The sequence below is a fragment of the Phaeoacremonium minimum genome, assembly GCF_000392275.1.
Source record: "Phaeoacremonium minimum UCRPA7 unplaced genomic scaffold PA7_03_scaffold_288, whole genome shotgun sequence".
Taxonomy (NCBI): Eukaryota; Fungi; Ascomycota; class Sordariomycetes; order Togniniales; family Togniniaceae; genus Phaeoacremonium; species Phaeoacremonium minimum.
In genome coordinates, this window is record NW_006921193.1 from 532,181 (window position 1) to 548,886 (window position 16,706).

General features: G+C 49.6%; 2 protein-coding genes across 2 annotated transcripts; one reads left to right on the top strand and one right to left on the bottom strand.

Annotated features, from left to right (window-relative positions):
- Positions 1–5,497: 5,497 nt before the first annotated feature.
- UCRPA7_3586 (putative gpi anchored protein) lies at positions 5,498–6,826 on the bottom strand (the record flags this gene model as incomplete). Its single annotated transcript, XM_007916088.1, has 3 exons — positions 5,498–5,915; positions 5,984–6,497; positions 6,580–6,826. The coding sequence occupies 3 exons, from the start codon at positions 6,824–6,826 to the stop codon at positions 5,498–5,500; spliced, it is 1,179 nt and encodes a 392-aa protein (XP_007914279.1).
- Positions 6,827–9,460: 2,634 nt separating this feature from the next.
- UCRPA7_3587 (putative aromatic compound dioxygenase protein) lies at positions 9,461–10,265 on the top strand (the record flags this gene model as incomplete). The annotated part of the gene is made up of 3 exons (XM_007916167.1): positions 9,461–9,832; positions 9,899–10,048; positions 10,116–10,265. The coding sequence occupies 3 exons, from the start codon at positions 9,461–9,463 to the stop codon at positions 10,263–10,265; spliced, it is 672 nt and encodes a 223-aa protein (XP_007914358.1).
- Between the last annotated feature and the right edge of the window lie 6,441 nt (positions 10,266–16,706).

Genomic DNA, 16,706 nt, shown 5'->3' on the forward strand with positions numbered 1-16,706 from the left:
GTCTTTGTCACTTTGTGGCTTGAACCTCACCTGGTCCTGAGGCTCGCCAGTCAGCCGTCACTCTCTGCAGCCCTCGACGCCATTGACATTGTTCGCATTGTCTCCCCAAGTAAAGTGTTTTGACATTGCGGACAGAAATCATGGCTACCTCACCCGGCGTCGTTCTCGACCCCGAGAGCGATACTCTTTCACCTCTCCCGACATTTCTGTTTAGAGGACTAACAGGCGTTACCGTCATTGCTTCTATCTCGCTGTTTTCAACCACAACTCTGTTTCTGCATCTGACATACAAATTGATCAAACTCGAGATCAAGGAGAGAAGACGACTTAGAGCAGTGCCTGTTCAACCTGTTGACCTCTCGTTGGGCTTGTCTGAGCGTCACTTTGCTGCTATGGGACACCGGCCAACAACACGACAGCCCACGCCACCAACCAGACAGAGGACAAAGGCAAAGCCAAATCAGTTTGTTATCCTCATCTACAATCTATTGCTTGCGGACATGCACCAGGCCATGGCTTTCTTCCTCAATGCCGCCTGGATCAGCAGGAATGAGATCACCGTAGGAGCGGGACCGTGTTGGGTGCAGGGCTGGTATGTCTCAACAGGCGATTTGGCTTCAAGTTGCTTCATCATGGCCATCGCTGTCCATACCTACTTGACTGTCATTAGACAATACAAGCCTCCACAATGGGCAATTAATACCACCGTCATCGGTATCTGGCTGTTCGTATATATCATGTCGATGCTGGGCATTGCCCTGACGAGGAACGGCAAGGCTGCTGGAGGCTGGTTTGTTCGTGCCGCAGCTTGGGTATGTGCCTTCCGAAGCGACTTTCGCTGACCCTTGCACCGTTCTCATTTGATACTGACCAAGCCTAGTGTTGGATCAACGTGAAGTACGAGAACTACCGTCTCGTGACGCACTATTTATTCATCTTCATTGCTCTGGCGGTCACCTCTGCCCTTTACACCTTAATCTTCTTTACTCTCCGATCTCGTACGGCAAAGGAGGAGGCGACAAGATTAAACAACGAACGTCGCTCAAACCATCACAAGGCTTCCATGGACGACCGAGAGACAGCTGCTTCTTCAAACAATACAGCTGCCGTCAAGCATGGGGCCGGTCACCATCCAGGATTCTTCGTCTACCCCGTCATCTATGTCATCTGCACCCTGCCTCTTGCCCTGGGTCGTATTGCCACCATGGCCGGTGCCAATGTCTCTCAATCTTATTTCTGTGCCGCCGCGGCCCTTATCGTAAGCAACGGTTGGTTGGATGTCCTGCTGTGGGGCAGTACACGTCGAACTCTCATTTTTGGAGACATTGACAAGGAGGATGCTCTTGGCTTGGAGACTTTCACCTTCATGAGAACACCACACGGTCGACAGTACGGCAACATGGTCTGGGTTCAGGGGAACAGTGATGGAGAGGTGCTGCCAGGTGGAGCCGGCGACAGGAAGTCTTGGTGGCAGCGTTTGACCTTCGGCAGACAGTCGAGAGCACACGAGCGACAACTCCGACACGGCGGCCACCGGAGAACGGGCGAGCGAAGCATTAGCCAGGAGTCTCTTCGAGGTGCAGGGCGCGGCGGAGATATGGGAATGAACATTCAGATGGACACGGTGACCACGGTCGTCGTCGAGATCGAACCTGACATCAAGGGTAGCAGCCGTGGCCGGGAGACGAGTACTCATTCGCTCAATGGCTCCGAGAAGGAGCCCTCACACCGGGTCTGAGACGGCCTTCCGAGTGGATGCCCTGGCTGCATGGAGGACACATGGTGGTTGCATATTAGCGGTGTTTGTTGTTGGTGTAATGTACAATTAACGGAACGAGTTGCATGATCTGGCAGGGGCGGTCTTTTGATCTTTGCTGCTTGATACCCCGAAGAAGCATGGCGGTATCTTACCTAGAGTTTTTAGACGCATTTTCGCAAACTGGCAACACAGGACAGGGCGGCTTTAGATGCATTTTTGAGCAGATCATCAGTACATAGCGAAATAAAAGAGTAAAACAAAGTATTGTCACCGACATTGGAAGTCTTTCCACACCGCTCTCATTGTGCATATTATTTTTGACAACATGCAGGAGTGACAGGGTATATCTTGGCCCGCATAACGTGTGTCTACCGCCGCCTCGTTTTTGGACAAGGGCAGCCAATGACCAGACAGAAGGGCTTTTCCAAAACTCACACAAATTGCTCCGGGAAATGCTTGAAACAACCAGAATATCACCTTTTTACCTTAGTTCCCGTCTGTCTCCTCGTTCCTTTGGGATTAAGGTCAGGGTATCGGGCAGCACCGCAGTATTAGTGCTCCACCTAGGACCCAGCTAGGTGCAGCTTAGCAGCCGACCGCTTATTCTGAGAAGGTGAATTGCCAATAGGATTGCGTACGACACTCATTGCAGCGCCTGGCCAGGTCAGCGTGCATTCATGTCATTCTTTGACTTTGCTATATAATATCTGACCCTTGATGTTCCCCCTTTTCTTCCTCAGTAACGTGTCTGCAGCCACATTTTCGCGGAGAACAAAGACTTCATCGCCAGGTCATCATGATAGCTCGCCCTCATCACTACCATCAAGAACCTGCTATATATATGCCAGCTCAACTTGATACAACACGTAGAGTATTGCTCTCATATATGACAAATCGGCGCCGGAGCTGCAGTCTGTCGATCCCTAAGCGCCGTCCGTAGTCGCCACCGCTCGCTCGTCCATCATCTGTTCCACCACCGCTGGTCCACGTTTGATCATTGTTAGACACCTCACCGCGGACCACACTCTAGCATTTTCCAGAGTTTCTTCAACCTCTTCAAACATGAGTCGAACCGGCTATGATACCACTGGCACCCAGAAGCCTCCTACCCCTAAGAAATGAGCCTCGGGGACAGCGTACGCCACTGTCTTGATGGGTGGCGATTTGTACGTATCTTGTCCCAAATAGTGTCTCTAAACTCAATACTGATACGTTTCATAGTTCTTTTTCGTGATCTGTGGCGTTATATGGATAAAAAAAGGGTGGTCGTTTTTCACACCTGCAACAGGGCGGCATGTCGTTACATTCGACCTCCCAAGCGTTACTTAGGGCCTGAACTTCAACATAAGGGGGTACACTTTGCAAATCATCGATAATGGCGCTCATAGACGGATAAGGGATAAGGTGGATGCTTGCTTGGGTAGTTCGGCAGGACGGAAATGCGTGGGGCGGCTCTTTGTTTGGGTTTATGGGATGGCTGATAGACGACGGGGGTGTATGGTTCACCACCGGAGCATAATGAAGCGCCCTCAATTAGCATGCAATACATCTGCTTGCCATGCTAAGACCTTAGTGTGCCTTTCTGGTAATTCGGTCATAGTGTTTTGTGTTCCGCGAGTAGCTCAACGAACTGCACGATCCGCCTTTGTCTTGTTTCGGGTCTCTTTGCAGTCTCAATGCGCCATAGGAAAGAGTATCGTTGGGTCTTATTAAGTGCATCGAAGAACTTGGAGGCCTTCTTATCGCGTGCCAGTGCGGTCCTGAGGTCCTCGGGAACCTGGATCATGCTTGAACCGGCGTATGCACGACTCCATCTCCCGTCTGCCTTAGCCGCGTCGATCTCGGCTTGCCCTGCAGGTTGCATACGTCCCGCTTCGATGAGGGCCGCCACCTTGTCGACGTTGCGTTTCGACCAGATGCTTGTCTTCCGGCGAGGTGTGAAGCGCTGCAGAAAGTGTTGGTCATCGTGGCTCTTCCTTTGCCCATCAATCCAGCCATAGCAAAGCGCTACGTCGAGCGCTTGCTCGTACGTGAGTGTGGGGGTTGCTGCCCCCTTCTTGCTCATCTTCAACCATACACCCGTCTTCTCGTCAGTTTGAGCCTCCAACCACGATTGCCAGGCGTTTGGATTCTCAAACAGGAGTGTAGGGACTGGATCAGAGGAAACAGACGAAGATGCTACTGACACAGCCCTCCGAGATGCTGTTTTTGGCACTGTCTTCACCCGCTTCACCATGGCTGAGGCTGGTGAGATCGCCTCCGAATGGAGATTAAGTCTATAACGATGGAGCAGCAGCCGCGGTAGAAAGGAAACTGAAGAGACGACCACAGACTGAAGTTAATTCAGATCACCTGGCATATAGTCTTAACTCGAGAGCATTGTTGGGATGGACGCCTAAATTCAGGTGGAGAAAATAAATCGTACTGGTAGGATTCGCCCGCAGCAATCTCACCGCAGTCCCTAAGTAACGTCCCGAAGTCTCCATTGGGCTTAGCGCCCCGCCTCCCTTATCAGCTCCTGTGAATAGATGAAAGCTTCCACAACCACATCCATTGTGGAAGAACAAGGCACCTTAATCAAATATCCTCGTCGGTCATGCTGATTCATACGATGAGCGGAAGAGAGTCTGTCCTTGATGGCTAAAAATTCAACAATTCATTCATAAAACTGCGTGTAGAATGTTATTCAGCGGAAGTTCCTTTGAATGCCGGATAAAAGCCGTATATTTGGAGAGATTTGGAGTCATGTCGAATAGCGCTTTCTATTGTACGTGTCAATTAGCACAACATTGATAGCAGCGAAGTAAATGTTCAATATCATAGGGCATTTTTTCTTCATTCTGTGGGTGGTGGACTATGGCATTCAGCCACCTCTTGGCAAGACCATCATTTAGGCTCCTGGATCTAGGCAGCTCTTCACCTGCCTGAGAAACATATGTGAGGCCATGCCAACCACTTCCGTTCTTTCTTGCCTTTTCGTTATCGCAATCTTTGTTGACACCAGACAAGATAGATCTTGAGCATAATGCTTTTTCTGACACGCTAAAACCACTCGCCACAATACAGCGCTTTTGGACAGACTTCTTCTGGACCACTGAATGTGAAGAAGATTGCTATTCGGCTTTGGAGGAAGTAGTCTAACTTGATTTTCCGGTAACATCTAGTAACACACAGTCGCAACTTCGAGGTTGTATTACAACGTAACGGACTTCATCCCAATACAAAAGAGTAGTTAGCAACCGTGCAATTAACTCTGCTTTCTGCAAACTGATGAATGCCAGACTAATGACAGGAATGCTACAGGGGCCCCCGGCTACCCGAAGCGTATGTATAGGCATGAACCAGGTGAAGGGCCAGCGAGGAGCCCGGCTAGTAGGTTACCTCGTATTTATTCCCAGCATGGCAAATTCCACGATAGCGTCTAGATCATACGTAACTGAAGTAGTAACTTCCAGTGACTCGTTGGTCTGGCTCGAAGACGCTGAGGATGTACGCCAAGCCGAATTCACAAGTGTTATTAAAAAGAATTTGTGTGTTAAAAAAAACAGATGAATATAGAGGCTTGGTCTAATGATATGCAGAATGCGATTCAGCTCAAAGGTAAAGCAATAAATACATATAAACAAGAAGTGTATACAAATAAAAGCAGATCTAAGCGCTTTCTATTACCGGTTGTAACGTTCTGCACAACTAATGCTATTGCTACTTCTCCCTACACTCCTAGTTGACTGCTTCACCTCAAGTGGAGGTAGATACGGGGACAATACCGCTGCTAGCGCCGCTGGGGAACGTACCGTTGCCGCCGGGGCCGCCCTGGCCGCCATCACCACCACCACCACCGACGCTGTATCCGGTGGAGTGGCCGCCGTCGGCGCCGAGGTAGGCGGCGACGCCGTAGTACGAGTTGGTGGAGTAGTCGGCGGAGCCGTTGACGCCGATCTGGATCCACGCAAACAGGCCGTCCGTGATGTCGTCGCCGAGGTACAGATACTCGGGGATGGGGTCGAAGGACGCGTCGGCCTGGAGAACAGACCACATGTCGTCGTCGTTTGTGGTACGCTCAACCGTGTTGGTGTTGTATGGATAGGTGGCCTCGACCTCCTCGATCAGGTCCTCTGGGTAGAACAGCTGCCCAATGTGGGCGACGGGGGCATCCCTGGGTCACGAGACATTAGCACATATTCTGATCGATATGCCAATGTGAGAGGATGGAGGGAAGCTCACCAGATGGAGATGGTGCCGTTGGGCTCCAGGGTGGCGTTTGTGTGGGCCAACAAATGAGTGTGGATGGCGCGGCCGGAGTAGTGGCCGGGAAAGATAGTCTCGAAAGATGCGACACCGTCGTGGTCAGTCAACTGTATACCACGGAGAAAGGTGGTATTCAGGCCGGCCTGGCCAGCGGAATCGACGCCAGAGTACACGCCCGTGGCGTTGCAATTCCAGACATCGACGGCGACGCTGGGAATGGCCTCGCAGGTGTTGATGTCGATGTACTGCACCTCAAGGAACACGTTGATGCCCTCGCAGTACTCCGTCTCGATCACGTTGGAACGGAAATACTCGCCAGCTACGTAATACGGACCGTTGGTGATGGTGGGCGCCAGTATACAGCTAGTGTTGGCGTCAAAAACGGTCTCAAGAGGTGTGAAGGCATCATAGTTGTAGACACCAGTCTGGTTATGGTTGATGGCTTCCCAGGCTTGGAGATCCTCAAGGTCTCGGCGGTTCTTGCGGGCAGCTGAAGATTCATTATTAGTCATGTGTTATTCCACCATGAACAATTCAACATGAGGTCGCCGAATCGAAGAATTTGCGCTCACGAGCTTTGATACCGCGCTTCTGGCGCAGTTTCTTAACGGTCTCGGCGCGCCGCTGGATAGAGCGACTCTTGAGCTGAAGAGCGTTGGCAGAGTTGCTGCAAGCGCTCAAGGCACGAGCGCCGACGCGGGCTGCGCTGTCGCGGGCCACGATCTCGCGCTTCATGTGATGGGTATCGTGCGCCTCGCCGGGGTGGGCAGAAGCGTAGCTGGCAAATGCCAAAAGGAATGCCTTGGAGAAAGCAACCATTATTGCTCTTCCTGAGAAACGAGCGAATGTCTATGCGAGGGGTGAAGTATTAGAGACAAAAAGGGATAGACCAAGAAGTGAAGTGAACCTATATATCTGGAAGCGACTGAGAGTGAGGGTGATCGAGATGTGACAAGGAGGCCAACAAGAGAGCGATAATGGGAGCTTTTCTATAGTTCGACGTCAACTACAGTGACAAAAGTATACTAGACTACTATAAACAAAGACGGTGGAGACTGGACACTACTCTCCTCAGCATAGTAGTGTGGTGGTTGCTCGAGTACGTGTGCCGAGAGCATTGCATGGGCATCGTCCCCTCTCTCGCCCAACCCTCTCTGAGGTTCTCATGCTGCATGACGGCGAACCAGGGATAATTCGTCATGGTAGATTGTCTATCCGCGACCCCTATGTTGGGATGCCATTTACATGTCTGCCGGGGGCAGATGTGTAAACACTGCGATGTGAGTGGTCTGCTGGCTCTGGTTGACCCAGAAGGGGGGGTTCTTTGAAGGAGCCAAGCTGCATAGCTCGGACAAATCGACCAAGGTAGTAAGGGGTAACACAGTAAGAAGCTGCGTAGCCCATGATATGCAGACAATTTCTTTGCTAGCCGCCGCCGAAGTAACAGAAGACGGAGACGACTGGAGACGACGGAATCAGATCGCGTCATCTGGTTATTAACAAGGGGGAAAGGGGAGCCCAAGGCAGAGGAGAGAGAAGATTGCAAACGCCCAATAACAGATCCATGGGGACCGCTCCGAGAAATCTGTTAGGTTTGCGTTGTAGGTAATGTCATTTTGTTCCTAGTGCCACGGCACCTGTGGGAGACCTGGCGCCTGCTTTTACGGGGCCGATGTGGGAGGTAGCGGCCGAAATTGTGCAGGCTCAGTGGAGCCATTGCTGACGCGGCCCCCCGGCCCTTGCTGAGGCTCTGCTCTTCTAGAGTAGCAAACTACTACTATGCAGATATACGCACAAAGCAGTAATTACCTACACGTGCTACAGTACCGGTCGGCAATGGACAGATCGGTAAGGCTGCAGGCGAGCTGGGCTTGCAGGCGCCCCTGCATCTCGACTTAGCACTAACAGCTTTGGGTAGGTGGCTCAAATGTAAATGTTAATCACTTTGTACGAATGCGGCTGCACTCTGCTCCATCGTCACTTGTCAAGGTAGCTAAGGTGGTAGCTTGGGTAGCACGCAGCACCATCATCGCACATACACTGGGGCTAGACAAGTAGACAGACAAGCACAAGCCCACCGAGTTCCCAACCCGAGAGCGGGAGGCTGACTCCTAGGCTAAGGGAAAGGTGGTCCTGTATGTCATTATGGGCAGTCATGTCTGATTGAGGCCTCTTTCAATCCGTGTAACGTGCCGCCGGCTCTTTGGATTAATGATGGACGAGTAAAGGGGAAAAGGGGCGGAAGAAAAACATCGCGTAGACGTCGATGCATTGACTTGTAGTCACGCTGGAAAGAAGAGGACCAGTGTACATCAGCATCCAGTGGCTCAAGCGCCAAGTATTACCACCATGTTATTAGTCCTTCTCAGCTCTAACGGTGGGTTGTGATCGTCACAAAGATCTCGAATGAGTTGTCTGGGCTGAGCTTCTAATTCGACGAATCGTTAGCCTCGAAATCGTAACCCGCCCCTCGGCTGGATAACCCTGTCCGATTATGTAGGTGGCACCCCATATGCCGAGGAACCGTTGGACTTAGTGGAGTCTAGACAAGGGGGAACGTAAATAAGAAAGAGCTGGAAAGCTTTGAAACAGCTAGCCGGCTTTGCTTGGGCCAGTGTGGCTTTGCTTAGAAACAGATGGCGTACTCACAACAGCATACCCCATAGGGGGCATATAAGCACCTAAGTCTAGCCCCCTGGGATTATCAACGTTAATTCACACATAATAACATCATTGGTTTTCCCTCTATCTTAAGATCACTTCCTCACTAAATCAATAAAAAGAGTTGCTAACTGATCTCTCTTATACTCTTAGAGCCTACTTTCGAAGTAATCAGAGATATTAGTTTATTATACTAAAGATGTAGAGTTATCTGACCTCTTTTCCGTGGAAAGAGTAAGTATCTTCTAGCTCTTGTAATATTAACGTTGATAATCCCGGTGGACAGTAGAGTAAATGGGAGCCGCCGGCGGGGCCGTGACGTGATCCTCTCTTGGTGAACAAGCCAGTGGGCCAGTTCAAGGAACAAGATCAATGCTTGGTGGAGTTCACCGCGTAATGCGCACCTCAATCTGCCTGTTGGGGTGCAATCCGCATGCGACACACTTGTCCGTCCTGACTTGGGGCCCGAATTTTGCTGAATCTCATTAAAAGGACACGATATGCCCATCTCGTGAGACAATGATGCTCTCGACCCCAACAGCTGCACTAAGCCTTGACGCGTCTACGCAGTAACTCGGCGACAAACCTCATCATCAATCAGTTTTGATTGCTGGGCTTGGGCAGTGCATGTATAAAAACCCATAATCCAACCGACAGCAATTATTATGAAGATTGCTACTACCTTCGGCGGCGCCTGTCTAGCATTGGCACTATCGATCTTTGCCCATCCAGAATGACACATGTGTGCTGGCGCCTGACACCGTCTGGGGCCCGTATGGTATCGACGGCGAGATGAAGCGCCACGACCTGCGCGAGCTGAGCTCCGGCCAGGAGGGCCTGGACTTCTACCTCGACCTAGGCGTCATCGACGTAGAGATATGCGAGCCGCTGGCCCATGCCGCGCTCACCATCTGGAATTGCAATGCTACCGGCACCTACTCCGGCTATACGGGCATCGACCCGGACACGGCCTCACTGAGCGACGGTTGGTCAACGTGGGACGACGGCACTACAGAGGACAAGACTTTCCTGCGTGGCATCCAGATCACCGATGCTGAGGGTATGGCAGAGTTCCTGACCCTGTTCCCCGGATACTACACCTTCCGGACCACCCACATCCACGTCACAATACAGGCCAACATCACAAACGATACCAGCTACTCAGTCAGAGCCGTCCAGCATATCGGCCAGCTCTTCTTCGATGAGGACCTGCTCAATTCCGTCTAACAGCTCTCTCCCTACTTGGCCCATCTCTCCACGCTGAACCGCACCACCAACGCCGAAGACACTCTCTTTGGCACCGCCACATCCGAGGGCTACAGCGCCATCGTCAGCATCGATCAGATTGGCGACGAGCTTGTTGATGGCCTAGTTGGATATGTAAATTCGAGGAACTTAAACTGTCCCACCCTCCTGCAAAACAGGCTCGCTGACCATATGATACTAGATCACCCTCGGTGTTAACGCTTCTGCCGCTGGCTTGACCACTACTGGTGGTAGTGTTAATGTACTGGGAGTCATTCCCACGGTGTCTGTATATGACAGCAAGTATGCAGAGGCTACTGCTGTGGATATTGCGGATGGTTACGCCTCTTAGTTAGGCTTGCATTTATCATCGTAAATATTTATTACTATTATATATACCTGGCGTAGCGTTATCAAATACAAAGACTGTTCTGTGACTTATACCGCCCGATGTCATCTCAAATCATACGCCGCTAGGACCGAATACTTCACAGCCCTGGGAGCAGCTCGCGATGAGTGTACCCTTGTAGGTCACGAGGGGTGCCAGCAGAAGCCTTTCGTATTAGGGCTGCTAACCTTGCTTATGATAAACACCATTTATCGCACAGTCTCAATATCTATCACGCTGCCTCTAACTGGCATAAATCTTTCACGCGTAGCGGGAAAGTCTTATACGCCATTCCTATATAAGCTTCGCACATGGCGGAAAATGCTTGCTCTCATTTGCCATAGTTATCGTTAGCTTGCCTATAGCTCTAGCTAGAATAGCATGATAGCTATGCTAAGAGGACAAGATCATAGTAGAATAATCAACTCAGGGGCGATAGACACTGTCACCACCCTGTTTATATTCTTAAAGTTTCTCGTGTGTCTGTCCACTCGATACATCGGCATCGCCAGCGAGCATAGCTCTTTGTAGGCTCAACAACTCCCTTGAAGATTCTTAATACGACCCAAAAGAAATTCAAGCTGCCTATATGCTGCACCTGGCGTGTACTGAGACATTGCTATGAGGAAATTTCGAATCAGCTCCAAATAATCCTCCCCGAGCGAACCGAGGGAGTGCACATACCATGACCCGCCGAATATACCGATACAAATGTCAACCCACGCTCAGTATGAGCGGTTCCTTGAATCCCAACCCCTGTATCGATAGCAGACTCTTGGACATATCCCAGCTCCCTTAGCCGATATTTGCGCGGCACTACTAACGGTTCCACCGGGGGTTCCTGAAACCCCTGGAGACCATTCCATGTCATGTTCTGAATTGTGGCCAAGGTCCCGTTGGCCAGCAATAGATAATCCTGCAAACCATGAGTAATAAGGGTGTTATTGATACGCTCAATCACACTTGGCAATGGGCCTAACCCGCTTGGAGACGGACCAAGCGCATCAGGGCCGGGATTTCCGCTCCACGCAAAGCCGCCGTGAGCTTTAAAGATCGTCTGCGGCACGTGGAGCGCTTCTTGTACGTCGTGCCGATTGAAGTAGTTGTCTGGGCCGTCTTCCATGACACTCCATGGGGAGGGGCATAAGTCGGTCAAGTGGTATACATTGAAGCAAGGATTGGCCTCAAATGCCGCTCGAAGTATGTCGCTCCAAATACTACATCCCTGTTGATCCACATCTGGCGTTGTCAATACTTGACTCGACGGCGGATACGTTAGAGCTTCCGATAAGAATTTGTCGTAACCGCACTTTTCAGACCTGATGTTTGCATTGGAGACAAATGAATCGTTCAAGCCTAATACTCTGTTGAAATAGTTCAGTGCCGCTACAGCTGGAGCTATCAATTGCCAATTTTAGTCCGTCAGTTCATCGGCGCTCTAGATGATACATGGTTGGGGGACAGTACGAAAGGGATGATGGAGACAAACAGGGAAGGTTACCTTGCTGCATAACAGAATATGAATTAATCACGCCGTCTATAATCTGGACCCCACGGACATCGAAATAGGTGCTGTTTCTTTTGTCAAGCATCTGAGATGCAATGTAAGGAATCATATGACCTGCGTAGCTCTCGCCTGTTATGTAGACTTTACGTCGTTCAAGGCCAAAGGTTGTCACAAATGTTGTAAACCACAACACGAACTGCTCTGCGATATCGGTCACATCGTTAATCCACCCTGGACCTGGGGAAAACCCAGTTCCCGCTGGTTGATCAATATAAACCACGTTGGTTAAATTATTCCATGCGTAGGGATTTGGAACCGGCTTGCGGGTACCTGGTTGCCAGAGAAAGGGACCATTTCCTAGCAGCATGCCATTCATAGAGCTGTCTCCAGGTCCGCCGTTCAGCCATACTGTGATCTACTCAATAATTAGCCGAACCTTCGATCTTGATAATGTTCCGACGGCATTTTTTTCCAGTCTTTCATGACCCAGATTGACATATTTTCCACCAGATCTACTTAAAGCGTGTTTCGTTACTTTACCTCATCAGAGGCTCGAGAATTTCGAGACGGAAAAAACCAGAAGAACAAGCTCGAATTGCCCGAGCTTGAGACAGGAAGAAGTCCTGCATATGACTCGCCAATATCAAACGTCACATCTGGAATGGAGCTCCCGTTGACAAGGTATTCTGCATAAATCAAGATGAGACACTTATCATTATAATAAAGTCGCGTGATACTTACTTTGAGTCTTGTCGTTCAAATACTGATAGGTGGTCGGGACACTTCCGGAATCATTGGCCATGCGGCCAGATACGCGACTGAGATCCGGTTGAGACTCTCGATCTCGGCTTTTCTGAGCTGCAGCCGCGGCTTGGACAGCTAAGATAAAAAATATAGAAAGCAGAGGGTTCACCATGTTAAATTCTCTACACCATGTGTAGGAAGAAGTAGGGAGACTAAAAGGGAAGCTGATCGTAGGGGAAAGTCTTGAAACACATCTAGCTTATATTAAAACGTTCCTTGTATTGAGCCTTCAAACAGAGAGTAGCTACAAGTACACGAAGTGCTGCAAGCTGTCTTAGTGGGAATGGCAGTCGGGCCGCTTCGGTGCTCGTGTTACGGATCTTGGCAGGCCGCTAGTTTGTCCACTGTGGGCTGCCTATGATGGCGCAGCTTGGCCCAGTAATCGATTGAAGCGAGTTAGATTAAATGAGTACTATTAAGGCTTCATTCGTGTTTGTGGGTGAAAATGATTCTATCAGAAGTCTTGCTTGGCGTCCACGCGTCTAAATACCGGTCTTGCTGGCAATGTCCGTGAGAAGAAAGCCTCCAGTCTGGGCACTCCAATTTTAGACACACTACTTTAGAATATAGCCTCAGCTTGAAGCATTTCAGCTGGTTAGTTTTTGAGGTCGACTCCCATCGCCCTTTTTGTGCGGGTGCGGCTTTCCTCTCCACCACCTTCATGCCGCAGAATCCCGGAAATTTGGGGTGAATTATGTTAGATGTTGTCAACTCGCTAATCCAGTGGAGTGTACAGCAAATCAGTGTAAGCTCCATTTGACAGAGTGGACAGATACGGTGGATGTGAAGTTGTGCCGTAGCGCACCTTAATTAAGGAAAGCGGTGATCAAACGCGAAGCAAGCTATTCTCGATCGCTTTCTCCTCGGTAGGAACTCGGTCACATCCCCAGCCATAGTACTGCCCACTCTCTCAGCTCCCCGGGCGTGGGGCAAGAAGTAGATTCCGTATAAAGCATACCGATTTCGGACCTCCAGCCTTGAATTCGACCCTTGTGAGGCGTACTTCAGCTGGGTTCTGGATGTGGGTTTGTGGGCTTGAACGCTGAAACCAGTTCTTTCTCTGATCTTCCTGGGCGAGTTGGGCTTCTTGAACTAACCCCGACTGATTCCTTGTATTTAATCCCCAGCTGCAATCAAGCTCATTAGTAGCCGTTGTAACTATTTAGTATTAAAGATTAATATCGTACCGGTAGTGTTCGAATTTATGTGATTTGGAGGCTAGATACGTCAAAATCTATAGCACGGACTTGAGAAGTTCCTTGCGGCTCTTTGCATTTGAAAGATTATAGAAAGTGTCAAATGTGCACCTGCCTTGATGCAAACATGTCGTGAATACAGAGGGCAAATTTTTCGTCAATAGGTTCTACTACAGTGGAACACGAATCTCTGGAATGGGTTTGAGCCATTGTATTTGAGTTCCAGGTACATCTATGGTGCCACAGCAGGTGTAGCAGGTAGGCAAAGGAAGTTCCGACCGAAAGACCCTTCAAAAGAAAAGAGCCATGAGTGTATAGACTCCCAGTGAATCCATGTAATACCAAAATCTGGCCTGAACCAAATGGTCACTGAAGGCCGAAGGCCGAAGGCCCAAGGCTAAAGGACTAAAAGGACGTCACAGAATTGATTTCGACCGCTGATCGAGCACGAGAAGTCACCAGGACCCTCGTCCTCCCATCCCATGTTGACCTGGTCATTGCAGTAGTGTAGTGCTAGGTATAAGGCGTCTTTTGATATGTACAGCTATCAAGCCGAATGACACCGTAGCTCTATATCAGAGAGTATGTCGCCGTCTGAGAGTCGATCCAATTCACTCTGGCCACGACGACCAATGCCGATTTCGGGATGGACATGTTTCTTGGGATGCTCTTCTAATCAAGCGGAGTGAGAAGGAGACCTACAGCACCCTCGACTTTGAGCTGTGGCGTTCCACATTCTCGGTATCTTCGGCTTGATTTGCTTCCACGCCTTTTTGCGTAGATTTGTCCATTTTCAGTGCAGAGAAGCTGTCTTGGGAGTATCAATTGTTTTGACCCATGACAGCGCCACAGTTTGGCTGGCAGTTCGTATTTCATTTTGGTTGACCCAATTTATCCAACCAAGCCACACAGCAACAACGCGATGACGCGGTCCAAAATTTTGAGGTCATGAATGGGGAAAATTGTTTTTGCAAGTGGTGATTGCCCGTAGTGTCTAACATTGAGTTTCTAAGGGAAACGGGATCACCCATTGGCCTCGACACCGGCCAGGGATAAACTGCGGCCCAAGGCGGCCTTTCACCCACTATCAGCGTAGCCTCGTCAACGACTATCCTAGCTGCTCTGAACATTCACCTTCCCCCTTTTACTATATTGTTCAATTAACGAAGTCTATCCTTGCTAGATTGAAATGTCTGGTCGAAGGTAACTCTTTAAAAATAGATAACCTTGTCTCAACAAGGTCTAGTTGTGAGTAGCTCTTCTTTACCATATCCACATACAGCATAGTATGTTGTGCTTCTCCGACCAGCTGAATCGTACAGCATGTCATACGAAGCTATCTGAGGGATTTGCAAATTGCCAAGATCCTAAATTTATGTGCTGCGTATGATGTAGGAGAAGTGATTGTTGCAGGGCATGCGTCGCAAAATGTCGCGCGGTCCCTTCAGCCCCTATTTTGGTTATAATATCCAGTGAATGAGACTCTGTTCGTCCACAATGAAACAGTTATAGGAGTTTTATATTCAAACTTCACAAGCGCGGGTGGTTATTGTAGCAATGCTGTCGTTTACTCTAAAAGCTTTCATTTCCTTCGTTGCCGTCATTCTATGTTATGAAGCGTATTCGTTTCACAGCAGCGGATGGAGGGAGTTCTCTCATCCCCTGGCCGATGTTCTTCACAAAGTCTCCTCAATTCCTCCTCTCCTCCATTCTTACGGCGGCAACGAGTGTCTACCGAGTCTCAGCCCTTCTATTATCCTCGAGTCGAAAACTATACGTACGGCATGTCAAAAAAGTCCACTGTATCCGCTCCAGTCCTCATCAGCCCGTATGGGAACAGTGACGGCTCATTTCGGGTCGCCCCAAGAACACTACCAAAAAGCATTGGAGACACATCTGTTACATAACTTAGTTCACGACACGAGCCTTAAGGTCATGTGCTCTCCAATTATCGACGACCTCTGGAATAAACCTGCTTTCATCCTGTCTATCCTCCTAGAAGAGATGATGAAACCGGCCGAGGAGCGACTAGAATGGATTTTCTGGGTGGACCGAGATACACTGATTCTTGACCAGTGTCGTTCTCTATCGAGCTTCCTCCCCCTCAAAGAGGGCTTCATACAATATGATCAGCACTCTGATTCCGGTGGCGATGTGGTACGAAAAGAAGATAAAGTGTCGGCCGATGATGATGAAACACACTTGCTAGTCACGAACGACTGGAACGGTCTCAATAATGGCGTGTTCCTTGTTCGTGTAAACCAGTGGGCGATTGAACTATTCAGCGATATCGTTGCGTTTCGGCATTACAAGCCAAATGTATCGCTCCCGTTTACCGAGCAGAGTGCGATGGAGATCACCATGAACGAGCCGAAATTTCGGAGAAATGTGCAGCTTGTCCCACAAGAATGGTTCAATGCCTACCCCAAAGGCTCACCTACCGAGTTCGAGGAGAAAGATAATGAGGAAGACTTGGAAGTCTATCACGCCAGACGTGGAGACTTCCTGTTACATTTCGCAGGCCGCTCAGGGAAAGACCGGCTGATCAATGAATGGGTGAAGATGCTAGAACGTAGGAGAAGTCCATGGCAGCCGGAACAGGTACAGAGAAACGTTACCCCGAGTATCCTTGCTTTCTGGACCAAGTTGGGATATTCTGCTTATTAAAATAGCCTAGCTGTTGGTAAATTGTACACTATCAAGTGGTTTATCCTATACAAAGTTGATCAGTTTCCTGCCATTAATCATCCCACATGTACAGCATTCCAAAAATCTGAGAAGGCCCTCTCAATTCCTGAATCTTGTGACGCTCTTTGGCGCGTCACTTTCTGGGTGTAGTGTGCACTCAAATGGCAAAATACATTGGTTCTATATGTCGCTAGCTTCTTTGGCTCGTAT